At 43.1% G+C, this 24,438-nt stretch overlaps 2 protein-coding genes across 4 annotated transcripts in view; one reads left to right on the top strand and one right to left on the bottom strand.

Moving 5' to 3' along the window:
• chpt1 (choline phosphotransferase 1) overlaps positions 1-6,474 on the top strand; it is an 11,650-nt gene extending 5,176 nt beyond the window's left edge. For all 3 annotated transcript variants that reach the window (XM_057856156.1, XM_057856157.1, XM_057856158.1), the window contains 7 exons: positions 295-442; positions 508-649; positions 716-800; positions 1,029-1,160; positions 1,230-1,388; positions 1,472-1,597; positions 5,640-6,474. In XM_057856156.1, the coding sequence (XP_057712139.1) occupies positions 295-442; positions 508-649; positions 716-800; positions 1,029-1,160; positions 1,230-1,388; positions 1,472-1,597; positions 5,640-5,756 (909 nt within the window). In that variant the 3' untranslated portion in view covers positions 5,757-6,474. The remainder of the gene's footprint in view (positions 1-294; positions 443-507; positions 650-715; positions 801-1,028; positions 1,161-1,229; positions 1,389-1,471; positions 1,598-5,639) is intronic.
• Positions 6,176-24,438, bottom strand: LOC130929173 (N-acetylglucosamine-1-phosphotransferase subunits alpha/beta-like). The gene is made up of 22 exons (XM_057856155.1): positions 24,172-24,438; positions 23,526-23,611; positions 21,438-21,557; positions 21,313-21,363; positions 21,035-21,237; positions 20,857-20,921; positions 20,635-20,769; positions 17,687-17,848; positions 17,343-17,522; positions 17,106-17,276; positions 13,854-13,977; positions 13,563-13,778; positions 13,386-13,494; positions 12,626-13,331; positions 12,356-12,555; positions 11,309-11,528; positions 10,513-10,626; positions 10,357-10,442; positions 10,188-10,286; positions 9,959-10,126; positions 7,830-7,920; positions 6,176-7,478 (listed from the first exon to the last, which is right to left on the bottom strand). The coding sequence occupies exons 1-22, from the start codon at positions 24,331-24,333 to the stop codon at positions 7,407-7,409; spliced, it is 3,540 nt and encodes a 1,179-aa protein (XP_057712138.1). The 5' UTR covers positions 24,334-24,438; the 3' UTR covers positions 6,176-7,406.

Raw genomic sequence — 24,438 nt, 5'->3', positions numbered from 1 at the left:
ACTTGCTAACCGTCAAAACTACTGCGGTCAAGTCAGCTTCGATAAGGAACAACGAAGTCAAGCTAGTCGTCCCTTGTTTGGATCATTGTTTGCATTATGCGCAATACGGTAATATTGTCCCTACCAATGTGGAGACCAAACCTACGCCCTTGTTTAAATGTTATGTTGTTAAAATGTTTTTTAACTGAAACTATTACATCAGACATTTTCTTTCAGAGGCTTACCTTTTCCAGGAAATCTGCATTATATGAGCACGTTCGTTCGGCCTCTTTAAAAGTAAAATTGCATTTTCAGGCTCCAGCGTGGGCCTTCATCCTGAGTGCCATGGGCCTGTTCTTGTACCAGTCTCTGGACGCCATCGACGGCAAACAGGCGCGCAGGACCAACAGCAGCTCGGCCCTCGGCGAGCTATTCGACCACGGCTGTGACGCCGTCTCCACAGGTGATGCCAAATCCAGTCGAGATTTTTCTCACGGTTTTCACCGAGGCGTTTTGGTCTTCCTGCAGTGTTTGTCGCTGTGGGAACGTGCATCTCCTGTGGCCTAGGCAGATACCCTCACTGGATATTCTTCTGCGGCTTCATCGGGATGTTTATGTTCTTCTGCGCGCACTGGCAAACCTACGTCTCCGGCACGCTTCGTTTCGGCCTGTGAGTACTCGGACGTTCGCCGTCCAACGCCCGCCAGCTTCAACTGCTTTCTTTTCTCCCTGCCAGGGTAGACGTCACCGAGGCTCAGTTTGCCATCATGACTATGTACCTGATGTCCGCCTTCGGGGGGGTGAGCCTTTGGCAAACCACGGTAACTCAACTTCCGTGCTTCCCGTCCAGTTTTGCACCATTTCCTCCGAGCGGCCTGACAGTCATCGTGACGATGAACCTCAGCTGTGAAACACAGTAGTCCGGATTTGGATTTGAAAGGCTGTTGCGGGCTTTAAATTAAACCAACTTTTTTGAAAATTTCTCGTTTTGCTTTTCATAGATTTGTCAACTCAAAATCTAATTCCTTATTACCCGTGTTGCTTTAAAGTTTCCAGTCATTGGAGTAAAGCTGTACGCCCTCCCCATCATTGGCATTAGCGGCGGGGCCCTCTACTCTTGCCACAACTACTTCCACGTCATTCTCAATGGCGGCGTGGGCAAAAACGGATCCACCGTGGCGGTAAGCCGTCCGACATATCATTACAAAACACCGCCGTGTTATGCTTCTCAAATAAACTCTGTCACGTAGGACACCAGCGTGCTAAGTCCCAGTTTGCACATCGGCCTCATCCTCACGCTGGCCTTCATCATCTTCAAGAAGTCGTCCAGTCAGCTCTTTGAGCACCACCCCTGCCTCTACCTGCTTGCCTTCGGGATGGTTATCGCCAAGATCTCCAACAAGCTCGTTGTATGTTCCCAATTATTTGTCTTCAGAAATTGACTGGTGAATTTTAAAGATCAGATGATACAATACGGTTTATATTTGCACAGGTGGCTCACATGACAAAGAGTGAGCTCAACCTCGCAGACACAGCATTTATCGGTCCGGGGCTCCTCTTCCTCAACCAGTACTTTAACAGCTTCATCCACGAGCATGTAGTCCTCTGGATCGCCATGGTCAGTTCCTAATTTTAACGATGCGGCTCGTTAATTTGCTGCCATTGACAGCGACAGATGTCCAATCCATTTGAAGCACCGAGTGAACAAGCTATGAATGACGAACTCAGTTGAAGCAACACTTGGTAACTTTTCAGTTTTAGTCGATTTTAGCGACGCCGGTGGACAAAAGCGGTAGTGTTTTGCCTAAAGGGTGCACTGTGTTTCCCATTAGGGCTGTGTGAAGGATGAAAAGTAATAAGGTTGTGGCTAAACAATAGCATATAACAGTTAGCAACTGTGTGGAGACAGTCAACCTCTGCTGTCAACACTGTTGTTGTCCAACATGCATTGTAGCACGACAGCTGTAAATAACAATCAAAATTCCTGGTCTGTGCTAATTATTTCTTCAGTTTACAGCCAATTGGTTCAAAGCTTCATTGCATCAAGAAGCTTCATTTGCCCATCACTGCTCGCTTGTGGGAGACAGTCAACCTCTGCTGTCAACACTGTGGTCCAACATGCCTTCTAGCATGCATTGCAGCACTACAGATGTAAATAATCAAAATTCATGGTGCGCGAAAGTTTTAACTGACAGCGGCATCATAAGACTGTCATAAGACCAAATGAACCACCATGAATCACTGTTTCAAGAAGCTTCATTTGGGGAGACAGTCTACCTCTGCTGCCACCTGCTGTCAACACTGCTGTCATCCAACATGGCTCCTAGCATGCGTTGCATTACTACATATGTAAGTAACAAAATGCATGGCCTCAGCCCTAAATATTTCTTCAGTTACTGTTCCAATTGTTTCATTAATTGCTAGTTATGCTATTTACTAGAGCTGGGAATCTTTGGGCACCTAACGATTCGAGTACGATTACGATTCAGAGGCTCCGATTCGATTATAAAACGATTATTGATGCACCCCCCCTCCTTTTTTAAAAAAAAAAAAAATTTTTTTTTTTTTTTTTTTTTTAAGTTTTGTACATTAGTTCCATAATTGTTCAAAATACTCTCAAGCTAAACCAAACTACTATTTCAGTATCAAGTTCGCATATAGCAGTAAACAAATACACAAAAATAACATTAAATAAAAAAACTCCCCATTCTGTATCAGCAGCTTTAAACTACATTCAATTAATGTTGTGAATCAACCGTTAAAGTTGTTAAAATTGCTCCCGTTATTCCATAATTTCCCTTTTGTCAACTTTCGACATGTGAAAGTTTTAAAACTATTTTAAAGATAGATTCAAGTCAATATTTTACCGATTTAGGAGTATTTTAGATAAAAAGTTAACTAGGTTTGCTTGGAAGGTTCGCTACAACAGCCTTGCAGGGAAGTGTACTGCTTTAAGATGGCGGCCGTTTACTAAGGCCCGCATCTAGCTTTTTGTAGATATGCTGCTTACGGTACCGAATCTATAATGCATCTAGTCCTATATAAATGATATCTACCGTAACATTACGTGGCTGTACTTTGTAGCAGCTTTTCGGCAGCAGTCAGGTATGTTGTTGTGTTTTTTTATCTCGTGGCATGAGTTGAGCTAGAGCCGTGAGTTGAGCATTGGCATTACCTGAGGGGCCGGGTAATGAGAAGCATGATGTTTAGCTACTCTCGCTCCGTTCCGTCCCGTCCCGTCCCGAAGACGGGACGGGACGGGACGGGACGGGTGTATTGTAAGTGTATTGTACTTCCGCTTTACTTGGCATATTTCAATAATCGGAATTTGGATGTTTGTGAATCGTTCTCGAATCTTCCACGGCCGAATCGCGAATAATCTAAGAATCGGAAATTTTGCACACCTCTAGTATTTACAAACACTTTATTTGACAGTGGCGACATAAGACTGTCATAAGCCCATCATAATTATGACATGACACGGTCATAAGACCAAATGAACCACCATGGAGCTTTGAACCAATAACTATTTCTTCAGTTTACAGCCAATTGGTTCAAAGCTTCATTGCATCAAGAAGCTTCATTTGGCCGTCACTGCCCCCTTGGGGGAGGCAGTCAACCAGTGACTTAAGGCAGTGACATAAGCATTCATTTATGCCCATGATAGTTTCATGTCATAATTATGACGGTCTTATGGCAGTGTTATGACGCTGCTTCAAATAAAATATTGCCTATTAACCCAAATAAATCAAATAAACCGCACTGGTTCTGTGGATGAAAGGGGGATGTTTCGTACAGTGGGGCAAAAAAGTATTTAGTCAACCACCAATTGTGCAAGTTCTCCTACTTGAAAAGATTAGAGAGGCCTGTAATTGTCAACATGGGTAAGCTTCAACCATGAGAGACAGAATGTGGGGAAAAAACAGAAAATCACATTGTTTGATTTTTAAAGAATTTATTTCCAAATCAGAGTGGAAAATAAGTATTTGGTCACCTACAAACAAGCAAGATTTCTTGCTGTCAAAGAGGTCTAACCTCTAACGAGGCTCCACTCGTTACCTGTATTAATGGCACCTGTTCTACCTCATCATCGGTATAAAAGACACCGGTCAGTCACACTCCAAACTCCACTATGGCCAAGACCAGAGAGCTGTCGAAGGACACCAGAGACAAAATTGTAGACCTGCACCAGGCTGGGAAGACTGAATCTGCAATAGGTAAAACGCTTGGTGTGAAGAAATCAACTGTGGGAGCAATTATTAGAAAATGGAAGGCAAACAAAACCACTGATAATCTCCCTCGATCTGGGGCTCCATGCAAGATCTCACCCCGTGGCATCAACATGATAACAAGAACGGTGAGCAAAAATCCCAGAACCACACGGGGGGACCTAGTGAATGACCTACAGAGAGCTGGGACCACAGTAACAAAGGCTACTATCAGTAACACAATGCGCCGCCAGGGACTCAAATCTTGCATTTCCAAACATGTCCCCCTACTGAAGCCAGTACACGTCCACGCCCATCCGCGGTTCGCTAAAAAGCATTAGGATGATCCAGTAGAGGACTGGGAGAATGTGTTATGGTCAGATGAAACCAAAAATAGAACTTTTTGGTAGAAACAAAGGTTCTCGTGTTTGGAAAAGAAAGAATACTGAATTGCATTCGAAGAACACCATACCCACTGTGAAGCATGGGGGTGGAAACATCATGCTTTGGGGCTGGTTTTCTGCAAAGGGACCAGGAAGACTGATCTGTGTAAAGGAAAGAATGAATGGGGCCATGTATCGAGAGATTTTGAGTGAAAATCTCCTTCCATCAGCAAGGGCATTGAAGATGAGACGTGGCTGGGTCTTTCAGCATGACAATGATCCCAAACACACAGCCAGGGCAACAAAGGAGTGGCTTTGTAAGAAGGAGTGGCCTAGCCAGTCTCCAGATCTCAACCTCATAGAAAATCTGTGGAGGGAGCTGAAAGTATGTGTTGCCCAACGACAGCCCCAAAACATCACTGCTCTAGAGGAGATCTGCATGGAGGAATGGGCCAAAATACCAGCATCAGTGTGTGAAAATCTTGTAAAGAGTTACAGAAAACGTTTGGCCTCCGTTATTGCCAACAAAGGGTACATAACAAATAATTGAGACGAACTTTTGGTATTGACCAAATACTTATTTTCCACCATGATTTTCAAATAAATTCTTTAAAAAACAAATTATGTGATTTTCTGGGGTTTTTCACCCCACATTCTGTCTCTCATGGTTGAGGTTTACCCATGTTGACAATTAGAGGCCTCTCTTAACATTTTCAAGTGGGAGAACTTGCACAATTAGTGGTCGACTAAATACTTATTTGCCCCACTCTATACTGTAAATCAGTCAGCACATTTGAATTTTTTCCCTCTCAAAGTTAATTAGTGCCGATGAAAGCGATACAGACCCCGTCAGTCAAGATATAAAAAGTGTCATCAACTAGTTGTCAGTCGACATATCACAAATGTCTTATTTTATAAAGGGTGAAAAGTTTCCTAGTGTTGCTTGAAATAGTTTCAATTTAGTGTATTAGGTCACGATCGGACGTCTGTCATCGTCAATGGTACTAAAAGAGCTCAAAATGAAGCTAAGGAATGAAAATAAAGTGTCTACACTTTGATTCGTTTTCAGGTGCTGTCCCTAGTGGACTTGGCACGTTACTGCACGGGCGTTTGCCACCAGATCGCCGGCCACCTGCGCATCCATGTCTTTAGCATCACGCCGTCCGGCCCCGCCCACCGCGACTGACAACTTGCCCGGCGGGAGGAGGCGGGGGGAGACGTGGACCTCTCCCCGCTCCTGAAAGCGGACGATGACGAGAAGCGACCCCGCACCTCGAGCCTTGGCCAAGTGACCACCTCTGCCTAATAAAATAACAAATTGCCCACCAAAGAAAATTCATTTAACATCTGAAATACCAAAGTTTTGTTTTCAACAAATTTCGATCCAGAAAGTGACAGACGTGTCACCAAATTCTTTTTTCTTTAATTCATATCATTAATTAATTGAGGCGGTTAAAATGAGGGGGGAAAAAGTGATTTCAATGAGGTGTTTTGGTCAGCAGGCTTCATGAAGCGGCGTTTCGTTCTCATCGCGACTTGTTCTGCTTTCTGACTTCTCCCTTAAGGGCTAATAATGAATGTCGTGATTGTATCCAATTTAACTGAAGTCGCCTTAATTCATTTTGTCGTAATTGCGAGTACTGCAAACCAAACAGACGTTGTATGTTTTCCACTGAGGATGAAAGATTTCTTGTGTTTCTGTGGTACCGCTTTACTATATTTAGGTCCGTTTCCTGGATTGTACTCTTAAAAAGTCACATGTGACTTTCTGTGAAGAACTATGCATTGTAATGTACAACCATGATTTTTCATTGTTCACTAATACAACTGTACAACAAATTTTTACTAACAAGTGTACATGGCGGGAGGGAGAAAGTTTGTAATAAAGAATATTTTTCATGCAATCTTCTTGCGGTGCTTGAGAAAAGGCAGATGGTTGGCCCCACACTTTTTATTTCATTGGAAGAAACACAGCAAGCGATTTTAACTCATTTTGGCTGCTATTGACAGTGATACACTTACCAGAGCGTTTTTAATTCGACCACACTTCTTACCACTTCCAACACTGAAACTAAGTCATACTGTTCCAAAAGCTTCAGTGTTTTGTCAAATCATCTCACTGGCTGCCATTGACGACGATAGACGTCCAATCCAATTCGACTGGCTGCTATTGCCGTCAATGGCACTGATGCTAAATGGTGGGAAAAAGAGTTAAATGGCGGCGAAAAAGGATGACGCGGCGCTCGGTCACAATCCCCAAAAAATAAGTTAGAGCCAAAGCGTCTGAATTTCAGACATAGCGAGTCTGCAGAATCCCACGGGGACACGTGTGCGCAGACGGCGAAGGGAAAAGCTGCTTTGTCTGACAAAAAAAAAAAAAAGATTCCAAGCAAACAAAAAACCTGATTCCTAACCCCACACGTACCGGTAGACAATTTACACAAGCATTTGTCTTGTAAATTACAGGAATAAACAAATAAGGCACTTCTAGACCCCCTATTGTTACAAACAACCAACAATGACTTAAATTAATGACTCCTTCACACACAATTTCTTTAAAACAGTCCGTGGTATAAAATGTCCAAAATTTCCCATCACCGGCGCTTTGAGAGCATTGCTCATCAAATTATTGTCTGAATGGTCAAAAAAAAAACAAGAAAGAAGGGGTTGATCGAGGGGTCCTCAGGAGTGTTGAGTTTAGAAACATGAAAACATTCACGGGCTTCTTCATTGGCTTTGCTTCATTGTCCGTCGCCAGAAGAAAAAAAAATCCTTGCCGATCCTTCACTGAGCAGGACGGAGGTGGCGCTGCTTTGGAGGCGGAGGACTTCCTGATTTAAACTCTCTCGGGGTTGTTGTCCTTGGCCGTTTTGTGTCGGGAGAATAACTTGCGCTTTAAGTGGATAAGCTGTGGGAAAACGGGAGTATGCGAGGAGTGATATCGGAGGATGTGTTTTGATGAAAGTATCAAACGTTATGGTTCACAAGTTTGGAGTAACCGTTAAAATTGAGTGATTGGGTACCGCGGCGTTTATACCACAATATCTAGTTTTTTGGCAAGAAAATTGATGGAGTGTCCTCCCACAAGGGGAGGGAAATCAGGGGTGTGGAAAGGTCTTCGATTTCAGTGGAGTCAGGTCCTGGCACCTCTCGGCACACATGAGACGGTCGAGCCGCCGGGTTGGGAATTCGGCCGGCGAGAGCGCGAATCGGAAAAACAGAGACAAGCGAGGACACGCGAGACACCGAGGGCACTGACCTGTTCGGTGAAGAAGGACAAGACCGTGAAGGTCACCAGCGTCACTAGGACGCAGTGGGTCCAGAACTTCAGCTTGTCCCGATAGTCTCGCCTGGAACAGGAAGCGGGAGATGTTCCATTAAGTGACATGTTTATAGTCATGTGAGTGGATGAACAAAGGGGCTCAAATGAATGACGCTGATTCAACATGAAGGAGTGACAGCACTTCACTCAGAAGACACTCAAGGAGGTGATGAAACGCTCAGCTTACCACTCCATCTGAGGAGGCTCGTCTAATTTTAAAGTCTGTGTGAGGCCTGACACTGAACCCCCGCCTTGAAGAAGAAGCGGGGGGTGATTGGACACGAATCGCCCCTCGCTCGCTGGGGTCCCTATGGTGACAAGCTGGCAACACTTGGCTCTGTGCGTTGACAGCCGCTTGGGTGCTTGTGATGTTATGAGGCTGCCATTATTAGCAGCTGGTGTGCCGCCACCAGTGCTGAGAGACGTATTGATTACCTCCAATGTGGAGGTCGCGTTCACAGTCGTGGTGTTTACATTCGACTACTTCGCTACGCTTTTTGATAACATATATTTGTTTGGTGAAATGTTGAAACGGATTTTAATGTGCAATAGGGGAGTCTGTCACACCCTAATTTGACCTACCTTTCTTCTGATCCTATTAATTAGTATGCGTATCCCCGCAGTAAGGGTAGCCAGAATGAGCTTCTATCAGATAAATAGCACATATATTTACCGTAATTTAGGGACCATAAGGCCCACCTGACTATAAGCCGTCACCCACCAAATTTGACGTGAAAACGGCATTTGTTCATCGATAAGCTGCAGCAGTCCCAACTGTATCATGGGATATTTACACCAAAAGATTAACCAATAACATTTTTATTTGACAGCGGCATCATAAGACTGTCATAAGACCAAACGAACCACCATGAAGCTTCATTACTTCAAGAAGCTTCATTCAGTTCAGTTACTGTTCCAGTTGTTTCATTAATTGCTAGTTATGGTATTTGGTAACACTTAATTTGACAGTGGCGACATAAGACTGTCATAAGACCGTCATAATTATAACATGACGCTGTCATAAGGCCAAATGAACCACCATGAATTCATTACTTCAATTGGCCATCGCTGCTCCCTAAAGGGAGACAGTCAACCTCTACTGCCACCTGCTGTCAACACTGTTGTTTTCCAACATGCCTCCTAGCATGCATTGCATCACTAGATATGTAAATAACAATCATAATTCATGGTCTGCGCCAATTATTTCTTCAGTAACAGTTACAGTTGTTTCATTAATTGCTAGTTATGGTATTTGGTAACACTTTATTTGACAGTGGCGACATAAGACTGTCAGAAGACCATCATAATTGTAACATGAAGCTGTCATAAGGCCAAATGAACCACCATGAATTCATTACTTCATTTGGCCATCGCTGCTCCCTAAAGGGAGACAGTCAACCTCTACTGCCACCTGCTGTCAACACTGTTGTTTTCCAACATGCCTCCTAGCATGCATTGCATCACTAGACATGTAAATAACAATCATAATTCATGGTCTGCGCCAATTATTTCTTCAGTAACAGTTACAGTTGTTTCATTAATTGCTAGTTATGGTATTTGGTAACACTTTATTTGACAGTGGCGACATAAGACTGTCATAAGACTATCATAATTATGACATGATACTGTCATAAGACCAAATGAACCACCATGAATCAATGAAGCTTTGCAGCCAATTGGTTCAAAGCTTCATTGCTTCATTTGGCCATCGCTGCTCCCTTAGGGAAGACAGTCAACCTCTGCTGCTACCTCGTGTCAAAACTGTTGTTGTCCAACATGCCTCTTAGCATGCATTGCAGCACTACAGATGTAAATAACAATCAAAATTCATGGTCTGTGCTAATTATTTCTTCAGTTACTACATGTATTGCGCTACAGATATAACTACAGATATAAATAATCAAAATTCATTCGTTCGTTGGATGCCACCCAAGCCACACCAGCGGCTAAGTGAGTTTTTAGTTTTAACAACCACATGATTGGACACATATCCCTGTGTGAATCAAGATTGCCTCTGTTCAGTCTTTGTCTCTGTCCCCCTAAATCCTCTTCTGTCTATGACTTACCATTCCTGAAGCTCATCCATGTGCAGGAAGCGGTTGCGGTACTCTCTGGGCAGCTCAAACTGGGACGGTAGCGGGAACATGGAGTCGTAGAAGTCCCTCAAAACGGCTTTCACTGTGGCGGCGTCCTTATGGGCATGGTCGATGTTGTCGTTCAGACAGATGAACTTCCTGCAGAGAAAGCACGATAGGAAGCGCGATAAACAACAACCCTCGTGGAGATGGACGGCACCTGGGATTCTTTCTGATGTCGTCCAACTGGCCAACGACATGAGAGACGTTGGTGCGGACCATTTTGAACGCTATGTCCTCCTCTCCCTTGATCTCAAACCTGCGGAAGTGGTGGATTTTCCAAATTAAGAGTGTTCCAAACATGCCGGTGTTACGACTGGATGTCTTACTTGTACTTGTTCTGGTCCACAAAGGCTTTGCGAATGCGGTCCGTAATGGGAGCGCAGTGCGTGATGAGACTTTTAGTGACTGGTGGCTGGAAAACAGAATCTATAATGTTACTTTCGAGCAAAAGATGGAATATTTGTTTGTCTTAAGGTTTTCACCATGCTGTGGTCGTAATATGCTTCCTGTGTTGGGTTTACTAGATGGAGCTGGCTCAAGTTCCTCGGGAGAGTCTTGGAGCAGTTGATCAACATCTGTTCCAAACTTGTCAGGTCCTAGAAGGCCAAAAACAAAAGTGACAGCATATCAATTTGTCTTTAACGTAGATTTTTGGAGAGACAGCGAGATTCGCCATGTGGCAAAATGGATTTTGCCATGTGGCAATTTTTTTTTGCAATGTGGCAAAATGGATTTTGACATGTGGCAAAATGGATTTTGACATGTGGCATTTTTTTTGTATGTGGCAAAATGGACTTTGGTTTGTGTCATTTTTTGGGGGTGTTATATGGCAGTTTTACAGGCCATGCACGTCCATGCCATTGACGGCCATACACGTCCAAATTTCCCATTCATTTTAAATGGCAGGAAAACATGTTTGGCTGTGATTTTTGACCATACACACATCGTTACTGCGCATTGACATTCAACGGACACCTAAGTCAGGCTATGCCATTGGCGGCTATGCACGTCCAAATTTTCCGTAAATTTTGAATTAAAGAAAAACATGTTTGGCTGTGATTTTTGACCAGAGACTTTACATAAGAGCGCACTGACATTCAACTGGCAACCAAGTCAGGATATGCCATTGACGGCTATGCACATACCACAAAATAAAAGAAAATGCCACATGGCAAAATCCATTTTGCCACATGGCAAATACCACTTTTGGTTCTCAGCCCTGCTGCATTTATGAGGGATTTAAGACGAGAAACACTGAGAAACACACAGCGGAATGACCTGGAGGCTGAGGGGCAGCTCGTGGAGCCTCGTGGCCAGAGTTCGTATCTCGCGATCCGACAGAACACCGGAGTGGTCGGTGTCGACCTCGTCGAACACCTCTGAGACGTTTAGCTGCTGCTGAGTGCTCATCAAGAAGTAGAAGTAAGAGAAGGCAAACTGCATGTCATCCGGATGACGCACGCGGTGCCTGGATGTCTGATCAAAGTCATCTGGGAATCTGCGGGAAATAAAATGAGCAACAATGTTTTTTTTTGAGACAGCAGTGGCTTCCTCTGCGGAGTCCTCCCATGAACACCATTCTTGGCCATAGTTTTACATATAGTTGATGTGTGCACATAGATATTGGATTGTGCCAGTGATTTTTGCAAGTCTTTGGCAGACACTCAAGGGTTCTTTTTGACCTATCTGAGTATTCTGCGCTGAACTCTTAGCGTCATCTTTGGTGGGCGGCCACTCCTTGGGAGAAGCAACAGTGCCAAACTCTCTCCATTTATAGACAACTTCTCTGACTGTTGATTAATAAACATCCAGACTTTTAGATATGGTTTTGTATGCTTTCCAAGCTTTATACAAATCAACAATACTTGATCGCAGGTCTTCAAACAGCTCCTTTGACCGAGCCATGATGCCCATCAGACAATGCGTCGCATCAAGACATTTCTTACCAGGTGTGTGTTGTATCGTGGGCGGAGCAGCTTTAAACCATTCATCAGTGATTGGGCACATACCTGACTTAAAATCTTTGGTAAAAATTGGTTTCAATTGCGCTTTAAGTCTCCTTAGGCAGAGGGTTCACTTACTTATTTTTTCTCCTTCTGTCATTGTTTTCAAGCAATCCTCATTAAAATATGAAAACCTATAAATGTTTGGGTGGTTTTAGGTAAAGCAGACACTGTATTTTCATCTGTTTGATTTTGACAAAGACAGATCACATTTGATGTGGATTTTATGCAGAAATTTGAAAAATTCCAAAAGGTTCAGATACTTTTGCATACCACTGTACATACAAAGAAAGACTGTCGCACGAGGGAGGCTGTCACTTACGTGTCCTGCAGCTCCTGCATAACCAGCCTGTCAATCATGTGTGGCATGTGCGCGGGGACTTTGCGGGAGGCGAAGCCAAACTGGCGGTTGAGCAGCTTGTTGACGTGACGTAGCGAGTCTGCAAACGTGTCTTGTAGCTTGCGGCCGGCGGCGGTGCCATCGATGTCGTAGGTCAGCTCACTTTGCAGACGCTCTTCTTCCTGTTGGGAAAAAACAACGCAAGACACTTTGGTTTGCTTGAGAACAGACAGAGTTCCCAGTCACCTGTACCTCGAGAAGGTCTTGAAAGTACTTCTTCTTCTCCCATGGAAAGAAACCTCGGTCAGCGAGGACAAAGTGTTGAAGCCTCCTTCCGACTCCGGCGATGAGGGGAAGCTCCACTTCGCCTATAGTGCTCTTCACTTTGGTAATGTGGCTCAGCAGCTTAGAGGTTTTAGGCCTCTGGACCACAGCTGGGCTATCAAGGTGATCTCTGTCCTGTTCTTCCCGGTTGGCGGTTAGCAGTTGAGCCTTGGTGAGGTTGTAACCCTTCATGGTGATATCACCTTTCAACAGTTTCTCATCCAGTTTGTCAAGCTCGCTGCGCAGAGGAGCTGGCAAAAGCGACTCGTTGAACGTGGGAACTTCTACGATGGCCTCCAATTCACGCGGTGGCTTCTTCTGGATCTTGGGACCCCTCTTATCCTCGGGAACATCCGAGAACAAAAAAGGCGGTTCTGTCGTCACGGCGGAATTCTGGCTGGGACTTTTTTCCTTGCGTTTTTGCGTCCTGTTAACCTGCGGAAGCTGACGCGTGTCAACGGCCACGTTAAATATCTTGGTAAAACTCGTGCTGTCTTCCCTTTGGAAGGTGATATTGTAATGTACTACAGTGGCGTTGTGGCCGGCGTGGAGCAGAAGGTGGATGGTCTTCCATTTGTTGGCCACAGAGGTGTGACGTACCACCGGGTTGTCCACCACATTGGCCTCCGAGACCCTGTAAAGAGTCCCATGACGTTACTGTAGATTTTCCATGCCTTTGCAAACCTACCTGTGAGCCAGCCCTTTAAAGCTGAAATAAGGTCTAATCTCGCCAACTGGGAGGTTGTAGGCAGTTTGGTTGCTCAGCAGGTTGACGCGCAGCAGCTCTCCAAAGTGGTCTGCAGTGCAAAAAACACAAAAATTGCTCAAGAATATGACCAGAACTGGAGGAGTAGCCCATATCCACCTGTGCCACAGTCGCCCACGTCAAAGCCGCAAGCGAGCACGTTGCAGGCTTGGTCGCAGAATTTGTCTGCCAACCAGGAGGTGGCGCAACCTTGGTTGCAATACGAGGCTCCGGCCAGGCCGCCTTGACCGCCAGGAAACTGCCACACCTGCCCACCACCTCCACCGGGACTGCCGGCGCCGATCCCACCTGGGTATCTGCTGCTCCCAGCGGCTCCTGAAAAAAAAAAAAAAAAATACAAGCAATTCCTAGTCACTTCCAAAACCTTCCTCCACTTAAGTCCATCTTTACCCGTGCAGTCTCCTCCATCCCAGTCACACGCCGAGTTGTTGCACGCTTTGTCACAATAGCCATCTTTGATCCATGATCCTGGGCATCCTTCCGCACAATTGGGAACGGGCCAAGTGAGATACACCTAGTGGAAAGGAGAAACTCAGTTGGCGATTCAAGATTTTATGTACAACCCCTAGCAAAAAGTATGGAATCACCAGTCTCGGACGAGCACTCACTGATAAAAAAGCTTGAAAAACTAATGAATTAGTTCAAAAGTGCAACACTTTAGCATTCAGAAACACTAAAAGAAATGAATAAAAAACATTGTGGTGAAATGCTGGGGAAAATATATATGGAATCACTCCATTCTAATGGAAAAAAATAGGGAATCATGAGAAACAAACAAAGAAATAACGATCAAAACACATCTCTAGTATTTGGTCGCACCACCTCTGGCTTTAATGACAGTTTGCAGTCTCTGAGGCATGCACTCAATTTGGTGCCAACTCTCTTTGATTCAGTTGCCAGATCATCCTTGCAGGTCGGAGCCTTGCTGTGGACCATTTTTTCAATTTCCACCACAGGTTTTCAATAGGGTTGAGATCTGAGCTAGTTGCAGGCCATGACATTGACTGGATGAGTCTTTCTCCAAGGAATGGTTTATCAGTTTTGGCTCTGTGGCATGATGCATTGTCATCTTAGAAAATGACAAACATATTTTCATATTTTAAACATATTCATTATGTTTTCTTCAGGCAGTCATCTTTGTAAATGTCACTGGAACAGCACCAAACAAAAGTTCCAGAATCTTCACCTTGTCAAGAGTCAAGAATCTGCATTGGACAAGGTGATAATGCTGGAACATTTGTTTGGTGCTGTTTCATGGAGATTTACAAAGATGACTGCCTGAAGAAAACATCAAAATTCCCTCAGTCCTTGATGATATGGGGCTGCATGTCAGGCAAAGGCACTGGGGAGATGGCTGTGGTTAAATCTTCAATAAATGCACAAGTTTACATTGAAATTTTAGACAGCTTTTTTATCCCTTAAACCAGGGGTGTCCAAACTTTTTGCAAAGGGGGCCAGATTTGGTGTGGTAAAAATGTGGGGGGGCCAACCACGTAGAACAATGTATTCAAGCAAATTTTAGCAAGCCATTCTGTATGTCACATTTGCTTTATTGATTTTTTTCTCGCAACTAGCCTTTGTGGCGTTCTCCTTCGACTCTCGGCCTTTTGCGAAATACTGCTGCTGTGAAATTAAACTAGTTTCAAGTTGCTTCAATTTCTCACTGCGTTTCTTCCCTGTGATCTTGTCGTACATGTCTTGTTTAGTACTATCGTCTCACACTGAACTCTTTAAAAACAGCGACTCTCTCTTTGCAAACGAGTTGGACTCAGTTGTTGCGTACTTTAGTGATGAAATCGTCCAATTTCCACCTATCCTTGAGGCATCAGCCGTCAACTTTTTCTTGTTGATTGTCGCCATTTTAGAAAATTTGAAGTAAATGGTCACTCGGGGTAATGTTGCTTAGAGTACTGCTGCCTTTTAGAGGGTAAATGAGGAGCAGCATTTAATGTGTAAGCTACTTCATGTGCTGGTAGCAGGACTGCTGACCAATTTATTAAGTCTGTGTGCGGGCCAGATGTTATTGATTTTATGATAGAGGCTGTTGGCCGGATGAAATTTGAGCACGGGCCGCATTTGGCCCCCGGGCCAGACTTTGGACATAGGTCTGATGTAGAACAAACTGATAAAAAGCTTGAAAAATAATTAATTAGTTCAAAAGTGCAACACCTTAGCTTTTAGAAACACTAAAAGAAATGAATAAAAAACATAATGGTGGTCAGTAAATGTTACTTTTATAGAGCAAGTGAGGGAAATACATATGGAATCACTCCATTCTGAGGGAAAAACATGGAATCCTGAGAAACAAACAAAGAAATAACAATCGAAAAACATCTCTAGTATATAGTAGCACCACCTCTGGCTTTTATGACAGCTTGCAGACTCTGAGGCATGGACTTGATGAGTATTCTTGCTGAGGCATTGCTGTGGACCATTTTTTTCCTCCAATTTCCACCACAGGTTTTCAATAGGGTTGAGATCTGGGCTATTTGCAGGCCACGACATTGACTAGATGAGTCTTTCACCAAGGAATGCTTTAACAGTTTTAGCTCTGTGGCATGATGCATTGTCATCTTAGAAAATGACAAAAACATATTTTCATATTTAAAACATATTTATTAATATTTTCTTCAGGCAGTCATCTTTGTAAATCTCACTGGAACAGCACCAAACAAAAGTTACAGCACCATCACCTTGTCAAGAGTCGAGAATCTGCATTGGACAAGGTGTCAAGAGTCGAGAATCTGAATTGGACAAGGTGTCAAGAGTCAAGAATCTGAATTGGACAAGGTATCAAGAGTCAAGAATCTGCATTGGACTAGGTGATGATGCTGGAACTTTGGTTTGGTGCTGATCCAGTGAGATTTACAAAGATGACTGCCTGAAGAAATCATCCAAATTCCCTCATTCCTTGATATGGGGCTGCATGTCAGGCAAAGGCACTGGGGATATGGCTGTGGTTAAATCTTCAATAAAGTTTACATTGAAATTTTACACAGCTTTCTTATCCCTTCAATTGAAAATATGTTTGTCATTTTCCAAGATGACAATGTATCACGCCACAGAGCTAAAACTGTTAAAGCATTCCTTGGAGAAAGACTAACCAGTCAATATCATGGACTGTAAATAGCCCAGATCTCAACCCCATCGAAAACCTGTGGTGGAAATTGGAAAAAAATTATCCACAGCAAGGCTCCGACCTGCAAGGATGATCTGGCACCTGCAATAAAGAGAGTTGGCACCAAATTAATGAAGAATACTCATCAAGTCCATGCCTCAGAGACTGCAAGCTGCCCTAAAAAGCCAGAAGTGGTGCCACTACATACTAGAGATGTGTTTTGATTGTTATTTCTTTGTTTGTTTCTCATGATTCCATATTTTTTTCCTCAGAATGGAATGATTCCAGATATTTTCCTGCAATTGCTCTATAAAAGTAACATTTACTGACCACCACAATGTTTTTTATTCATTTCTTTCAGTGTTTCTGAATGCTAAAGAGTTGCACTTTTGAACGAATTCTTTAGTTTTTCAAGCGTTTTATCAGTTTGTTCTACATGATAAAATGTCTGAGTAAGTGCTCGTCCGAGACTGGTGATTCCATACTTTTTGCTCGGGGTTGTAATTGTATCGTATTAATTCTACCTTCTGTCCCTTGGAATGGCTGTAGAAGTCATCCGGCCAGACGTCTTTACCAAACATCACGTCGTCATTTAGGTAAATGAACTTCTGAGAGAGTCCCTGGATGCGATGGATGTGGCTCTCGATGGCCGGTGAGCTGAATGTAGGGAGGTGGCTGCGGTTCAAGAAAAGCTCCTGCGGTTCAAAGCAAAACGTTTCTGAAACGGAACCCTGTTGTTTCCAACTGTGTCCTGACGTTACCTGATGTGTGACGACCGAAACTCGAGGGTTATCCAGATTGAGCCAGGAGGGAATCTGCCCGTTGGTGACTACGAAGATGTGTCGCACCCACGGGGCATGTTTCTCCACGGAGCGCAAAGAGTAGCGCAGCTCCTCGTTGTCCTCGAAGCGGCTGGCCGAAACGTCTTCATCCTGCTTGGACTACACGAGGACAAAAACATAGGAATAATAAATTGGTGAGCGTTGTCACATCCTTTGTGTTTAAATCATTATCATGTACAGGCTTTTCTTTAAAAGAGAGTAGACCTTTGCCTTAATTTACTTGGGATGTGTGCTTTTCTTAATGCAATGCCATTGGGATTAACCTGTGAGATGGCAGTCAGGTCCCAGAAGAGGTAGGCGGGGCTAATGGTTAGTTCTTTCCCGTCTAGCGTCAGGTTCTTCTTGGACTTTTGCATGAGGTCGGTGAAGTCTTGCGGGCTTTTAAGGTGGAGCAAAGCGATGCTGGCCTCAGAGTACAACTCAAACTGCAGAACAAACCATTTGAAAAGAGTTAGACTTCCATTTCCGGCTCACCAAGCACCATTCTTTGACCAAATAGCGACATCAGAGATCCCTTTTACTAAATATAACCAGCGAATGCATTTAGTTTGGAAAATTCTGTGATGTCATCCTGCAAGGGTCGACCCTGCCTCCCCCGCCTCCGACTTAAGCTTCCCAGGAAAGCATTCGCCCGCATTCACTCCATCATCGAGCTTCTCACATGATCTGGCGAGCTGCCACCTCCTCTGCTCCTTTTTCTCCTTTAGGTGAGGATTACGCGGGTCTTACGCTGCCAGCGCCACCCGGATCGAGTTGCCTCTCTATTACGCTTGTCAGCGGAGACCCGATAATGCTCGCGTGGCGAGTGTCTGCCTTACAAAGCCAGCTATCATTGTTAGTCTGTGTCAAAAGACATGACTGTCTCAACCTAAACGCAAACAAAACCCGTTCTGACAAAGAGGTCTGTGCAGAATGTCGGTGGTCTTTCATCAAGACAGGCTATAAATATGGACCATCTCTCAACACAATGCCTCTCACTCTTCACACACCGGCATCCCCTTTTCGCAGAATGGGCCTGACAAAACCTGGAAACACCAAACAGTCCACCATTTGCCCACCCACTTGTGGTTCAAATGGAACAAACAAGTAAGGTGACATGCAGATGTCGCGACCAATTCTGATGACATTCCAGTTTCTCAAGTACACATTCTCTGCCATTGACGGCAATAAACGTAGATCGCTGCCAGGCCCTCCCAGTGGATTAAACATCTGTTACCGTCAACTGCATGCAAACATGGTCGTTTACTGCCGGTCCTCACCTTTGGGTGGTGTCATCTTGGGGCAGAAGAAGGAATGGCAATTTGGTTTTCGTATTTGTGTTTGGAGAGTGCAATGTCACCACCTGCTGCTTATTTTTGGTACTTCAGGCTTTTTATATTTTATGATCCTTTAAGTTTGTTGCATCCTTTCCCAGCAGGGCCAAGAATGAAAAGTGGTATGCATTTGGCAAAATTTATTTTGGCATGTGGCAAATGTATTTTGGTATGTGCCTTTTCTTTGTCATGTGGCGTTTTTTGGATATGTGCAAACTGTATTTTGTCATGTGGCAATTTTTTTTTTATATGTGAAAAATGTATTTTGGCATGTGGCAAAATGGATTTTGGCATGTGGCATTTTGTTTTGCCATGTGGCAAAATGGATTTTGGCATGTGGCATTTTGTTTTGCCATGTGGCAAAATGGATTTTGGCATGTGGCTTTTTTGCCATGTGGAATTTTTTTGGTATGTGCAAAATGTATTTTGGCATGAAGCATTTTTTTTTTGCCATGTGGCATTTTTTGGTATGTGGCAAAATGGATTTTAGCATGTGGCATTTGTTTTGCCATGTGGCAAAATGTATTTTGGTATGTGCCTTTTCTTTGTCATGTGGCATTTTTTTTGTATATGTGCAAAATGTATTTTGGCATGTGGCATTTTTTTTTATATGTGCAAAATGTATTTTGGCATGTGGCTTTTTTTCGCCTTGTGGCATTTTTTGGTATGTGGCAAAATGGATTTTAGCATGTGGCATTTGTTTTGCCATGTGGCAAAATGTATTTTGGTATGTGCCTTTTCTTTGTCATGTGGCATTTTTTTTTATATGTGCAAAATGTATTTTGGCATGTGGCTTTTTTTCGCCTTGTGGCATTTTTTGGTATGTGGCAAAATGGATTTTGGCATGTGGCATTTTGTTTTGCCATGTGGCAAAATGTATTATGGTATGTAGCAAAATGGATTTTGGCATGTGGCTTTTTTGCCATGTGGCAAAATGTATTTTGGCATGTGGCATTTTTTGCCATGTGGAATTTTTTTGGTATGTGCAAAATGTATTTTGGCATGTAGCATTTTTTTTTGCCATGTGGCATTTTTTGGTATGTGGCAAAATGGATTTTATCATGTGGCATTTGTTTTGCCATGTGGCAAAATATATTTTGGCATGTGGCATATTTTGCCATGTGGCATTTTTTTGGGGGGGGTATGTGTAAAATGTATTTTGGCATGAGGCCTTTTTTTTTCCTTGTGGCAAAATGTATTTTGGCATGTGGCTTTTTTTTTTGCCTTGTGGCAAAATGCATTTTGGCATGTGGCATCTTTTTGGCATGTTGCAAAATGGATTTTGGCGTGTGGCAAAATGGATTTTGGCATGTAGCTTTTGTTGCCATGTGGCATTTTTTTGGTATGTGGCAAAATGGATTCTGGCATGTGGCATTTTTTTGCGGTGTGGCAAAATCGATTTTGGCATGTGGCATTTTTTGCCATGTGGCATTTTTTTTTTGTTATGTGCAAAATGTATTTTGGCATGTGACATTTTTTTGGTATGTGGCAAAATGGATTTTGGCATGTGGCTTTTTTTTTTGGCACGTGGCTTTTTTCAGGCAATGCACATCCAAATGTTCCATTCATTTTAAATGGCAGAAAAACGTGTGGCTGTGATTTTAGACCATACACTTACCATTACAGTGCCATATATAGAAAAAAAAAAAAATTAAAAAATACCACATGGCAAAATCAATTTTGCCACATACCAGATATCACTTTTCAGTCTCTTTTCATTAACATTTGCACAAAGTTTAAATTCATATTTATTTTTCGACTATGAAAAGCGGTGCTTTGACCAACAAGTATCATTTGTTTGTCAAGACCACCATAACAGTCTTTTCCCATTGAAATGCCTTTATTTGTATTCCACCAAAAATGATAACTGGTATTTTAACATACTAATTTTAACTCACCTGCTTGATCTTGTCAGTGACTAAAGAAGGCAGTTTGGCTCTCAGCTGCTCAGTCTCCTTAAAGGAGCCCGGGAAGCCACTGAGGTAGGCCAGAGTCTGCACGCGGATGAGACCCGGAGCCTCCTTATCTGTAGTCTGGGGGAAAGCAGGAGGCCACACCACATTCTTATAAATGTAACAATAAATGTCACAGCAAATGGAGCAAATCACAATAAAAATTACCAGATAACATCTCGAGACAGCGAATTTCTTGTCTTCCTTAAAGGCTTCAACGTAGGCTTTCTCAGCTGGAAGATAAGCATTAACATACTTTATATTTGGAATTTGCTGAAACTGTCAACATGTTTGCTTCAAAATCCTGTTCCTCAATATTATTTCCTCCTTTCCTAGTTTCCTTTACCATCAGCCTGAGAACCGAAGACCAGCACGGTGGCGGCGGTGGCCGGGTGGACGGGTTTACGGAGCCGCAGCAGCTCCTTGGCGCCGGTCAGAGAGTTGGAGAATGACGGCAGCTCCTGGAGTGTTGTGTTTGGGGGCAGGGCGGGATCCAGCGCCAGCATAGGTGCGACCACGCAATGGGAGAGCAAGCATTCCGCTTTGGCCCTGGCAAAGTGATGGCACAGTCATCAGGAAAGGCCACTTTTGAAGATAAAAAAACAGCAGGAGATTTAGTATTACCTGACTTTAGGCTCTTCTGTTGTCTCACTTGCATTTTTCCCCAAACGTTCTCTACGTAGATCAGAAAACCATAAAAAAATGCACTGGATTCATCTCAAAAGTCACCAAATCGAGTGTCGGCGTACCTAAGAGCTCTCTGTTCCTCTGCCAGTTGCTCTCGCACAGTCTTCAGCTCTTTCAGCAGAGCCACGTCGGTGCCGTTCACCCACGTGTACACCACATCGATCGGCATGGGCAGGCAGAGCCTGGAAAACACATGGGAAGCTCAGCTGTCAGGAGTGGAGGAAGAAATACAACCCCTAGCAAAGAACTATGGCATCACCAGTCTAAGACGAGCACTCACTCAGACATTTTATCATGTAGAACAAACTCAGAGCTTGAAAAAGTAATGAATTAGTTCAAAAGTGCAACTCTTTAGCATTCAGAAACACGAAAAGAAATGAAAAACATTGTGGTGGTCAGTAAATGATATTTTTATAGAGCAAGTGCAGGCAAATATATATGGGATCACTCCATTCTGAGAAAAAAAATATGGAATCATGAGAAACAAACAAAGAAATAACAATCAAAACACATCTCTAGTATTTTGTAGCACCACCTCTGGCTTTTATGGCAGCTTGCAGTCTCTGAGGCACAGACTTGATGAGTAATCTTCACCAATTTGGTGCCATCTCTCTTTGATTGCAGTTGCCAGATCATCCTTGCAGGTCGTAGCCTTGCTGTGGACCATTTTTTTCAATTTCCACCACAGGTTTTCGATAGGGTTAAGATCTGGGCTGTTTGCAGGCCATGATATTGACTGGATGAGTCTTTCTCCAAGGAATGCTTTAACAGTTTTAGCTCTGTGACATGATGCATTGTCTTCTTGGAAAATGACATTTTCATATTTAAAACATATTTATTATGTTTTCTTTAGGCAGTAAATCTCAGTGGAACAGCGACTAAATAAGGGTTCAAGCATCATCACCTTGTCAAGAGTCAAGAATGTTCATTGGACAAGGTGTCAAGAGTCAAGAATCTGCATTGGACAAGGTGATGATGCCAGAACCTTTGTTTGCCGTTCTAGTGAGATTTACAGAGATGACTGCCTTAAGAAAACATCAAAATTCCCTCAGGCCTTGATGATATGGGGCTGCATGTCAGGCAAAGGCACTGGGGAGATGGCTATGGTTAAATCTTCAATAAATGCACAAGTTTACATTGAAATTTTAGACAGTTTTCTTATCCCTTCAATTGAAAATATGTTTGGGGATAATGAAATCATTTTCCAAGATGACAATGCATCATGCCACAGAGCTAAAACTGTTGAAGCATTCCTTGGAGAATGACTCATCCAGTCAATATTATGGCCCACAAATAGCTCAGATCTCAACCCTGTTGAAAACCTGTGGTGGAAATTGGAAAAAAAAAAGGTCCACAGCAAGGCTCCGACCTGTAAGGATGATCTAGCAACTGCAATCAAGAGTTCGGCACCAAATTGATGAAGAATACTCATCAAGTCCATGCCTCAGAGACTGCAAGCTGTCCTAAAAGCCAGAGGTGGTGCAACTAAATACATAGATGTGTTTTGATTGTTATTTCTTTGTTTGTTTCTAATGATTCCATATTTTTTCCTCAGAATGGAATGATTCTGTGGTGGTTATTGGGATATGGGACATTGCTGTCATTTATTCATTTATCTGTTTTCTGGGCTGTTTAATGGACTGGGCTTTTGCAACATTTGTGTATAGGTCATATGCAGGGTTATATGGTGAGATTGTATACGTGTTAAACAAGAATGTATATATTTAAATGTAAGGAATTGAACTGATATGTCAGGACTTAAGGACAAGGGGTGGGAGTAAATACGTTTTTACTTCTTCTCACTCCTTTTCAAATACTCATATTTTGTTTTTTTCAATTTTTTTTTTCATTATTGTCACCGATTATCGGTACCTGTGTATTTATTTGAAATAAACGTGTACAATCCAAAAAAAAAATTCTATATTTCCCCGCACTTACTCTATAAAACTAACATTTACTGACCACCACAATGTTTTTTATCCATTTCTTTTAGTGTGTCAATGCCAAGGAGTTGCACTTTTGAACTAATTCATTATTTTTTTTCAAGCTTTTTATCAGAATTTATTCTACATAATAAAATGTCTAAGTGCGCGCTCGTCCGTGACTGGTGATTCCATACTTTTTGCTAGGGGTTGTACAATTGTCCTCACCTGCTTTGAAAGGATTTGCCACCCAAATTGTCTCGGTAGGAGTCAAACAGCACATGGTACTGGTCTCGGCTCCACTCGACCACGACCTGAACAGAAAGCATAAAAAAGAAATTCAACCTCACCTGAAAAAAAATTAAATATGAGCCACAATCAACTGTTTTTTCCTTGCTTGGATAAGATTTATATTAGCGCTCCTCAATACTGCTCTTTTGTGTGTTGGCTGTGTTACATTGTTTGCACGGGTGCGTGTGAATTTTGGCTGTGACCTTGAATAAATTTGCAGAAACACACAGTGCACATGAGTGACATCAGCTGTCAAATGACAATAACCGGAAATTACAGTGGCAATAACGACAGCACACATTTTCCCTACAATTCAGTTTTTTTGACTAGAGAGAGCAATTAAGTGATTTAATTTAACGCCGAATTTTGAAGAAGCCTTTGCTCGAGGAAAATATTTAAATAAAACGTTTTCAGAAGGCCTAATAGTTTGTTTCTTGAGGTTTGCATTTGAATCGTTGTTTTTGTGATTGGAGTCTGGTCGCACGAGGTTAGCAGCTGCTGGGGAGAGACGTCTAGAACAGCTAATTGTAGTCAAATGATAAATGTATACCCATTTGTATACAAACTAAAAGGAGCTCCTTACCTCCCCGAATTGAAAAGCAGAGACAATCATCAGGACGATGCCTCCGAAGCAGAGGTAGAGTCCATAGCGGTGGGACAGACAGGTGTATGTCTGCCGCTGGAGAAGCTTCAGCACCGAGTTGATGACTACCATGGCTCTCCTGGGCCAAGCATAGCGCCGCATTCATTCGACGGTTGCGAGCAAAAGCAGCTAAATCGACACAACGAGCATCACAAGTAAGCGGGATTTGTCAGCTGACCACCAGCACACATGACAGCCATAGGTATG

This window comes from Corythoichthys intestinalis, chromosome 13 (assembly GCF_030265065.1).
Source record: "Corythoichthys intestinalis isolate RoL2023-P3 chromosome 13, ASM3026506v1, whole genome shotgun sequence".
NCBI classification, from domain to species: Eukaryota; Metazoa; Chordata; class Actinopteri; order Syngnathiformes; family Syngnathidae; genus Corythoichthys; species Corythoichthys intestinalis.
The sequence above is the reverse complement of the archived record's forward strand: the minus strand, read 5'-3'. Positions and strand labels throughout refer to the sequence as shown.

What these genes read in the sequence shown, in the direction of transcription:
- LOC130929173 (XM_057856155.1), bottom strand. Translation starts at nt 24,333, where the DNA reads ATGCGGCGCTATGCTTGGCCCAGGAGAGCCATGGTAGTCATCAACTCG. An exon ending in GGCAAATCCTTTCAAAGCAG is followed by an intron (nt 21,558 to 23,525) that starts GTGAGGACAATT and finishes TGTGTTTTCCAG; the next exon opens with GCTCTGCCTGCCCATGCCGA. An exon ending in CTTCGGTTCTCAGGCTGATG is followed by an intron (nt 20,922 to 21,034) that starts GTAAAGGAAACT and finishes CTTATCTTCCAG; the next exon opens with CTGAGAAAGCCTACGTTGAA.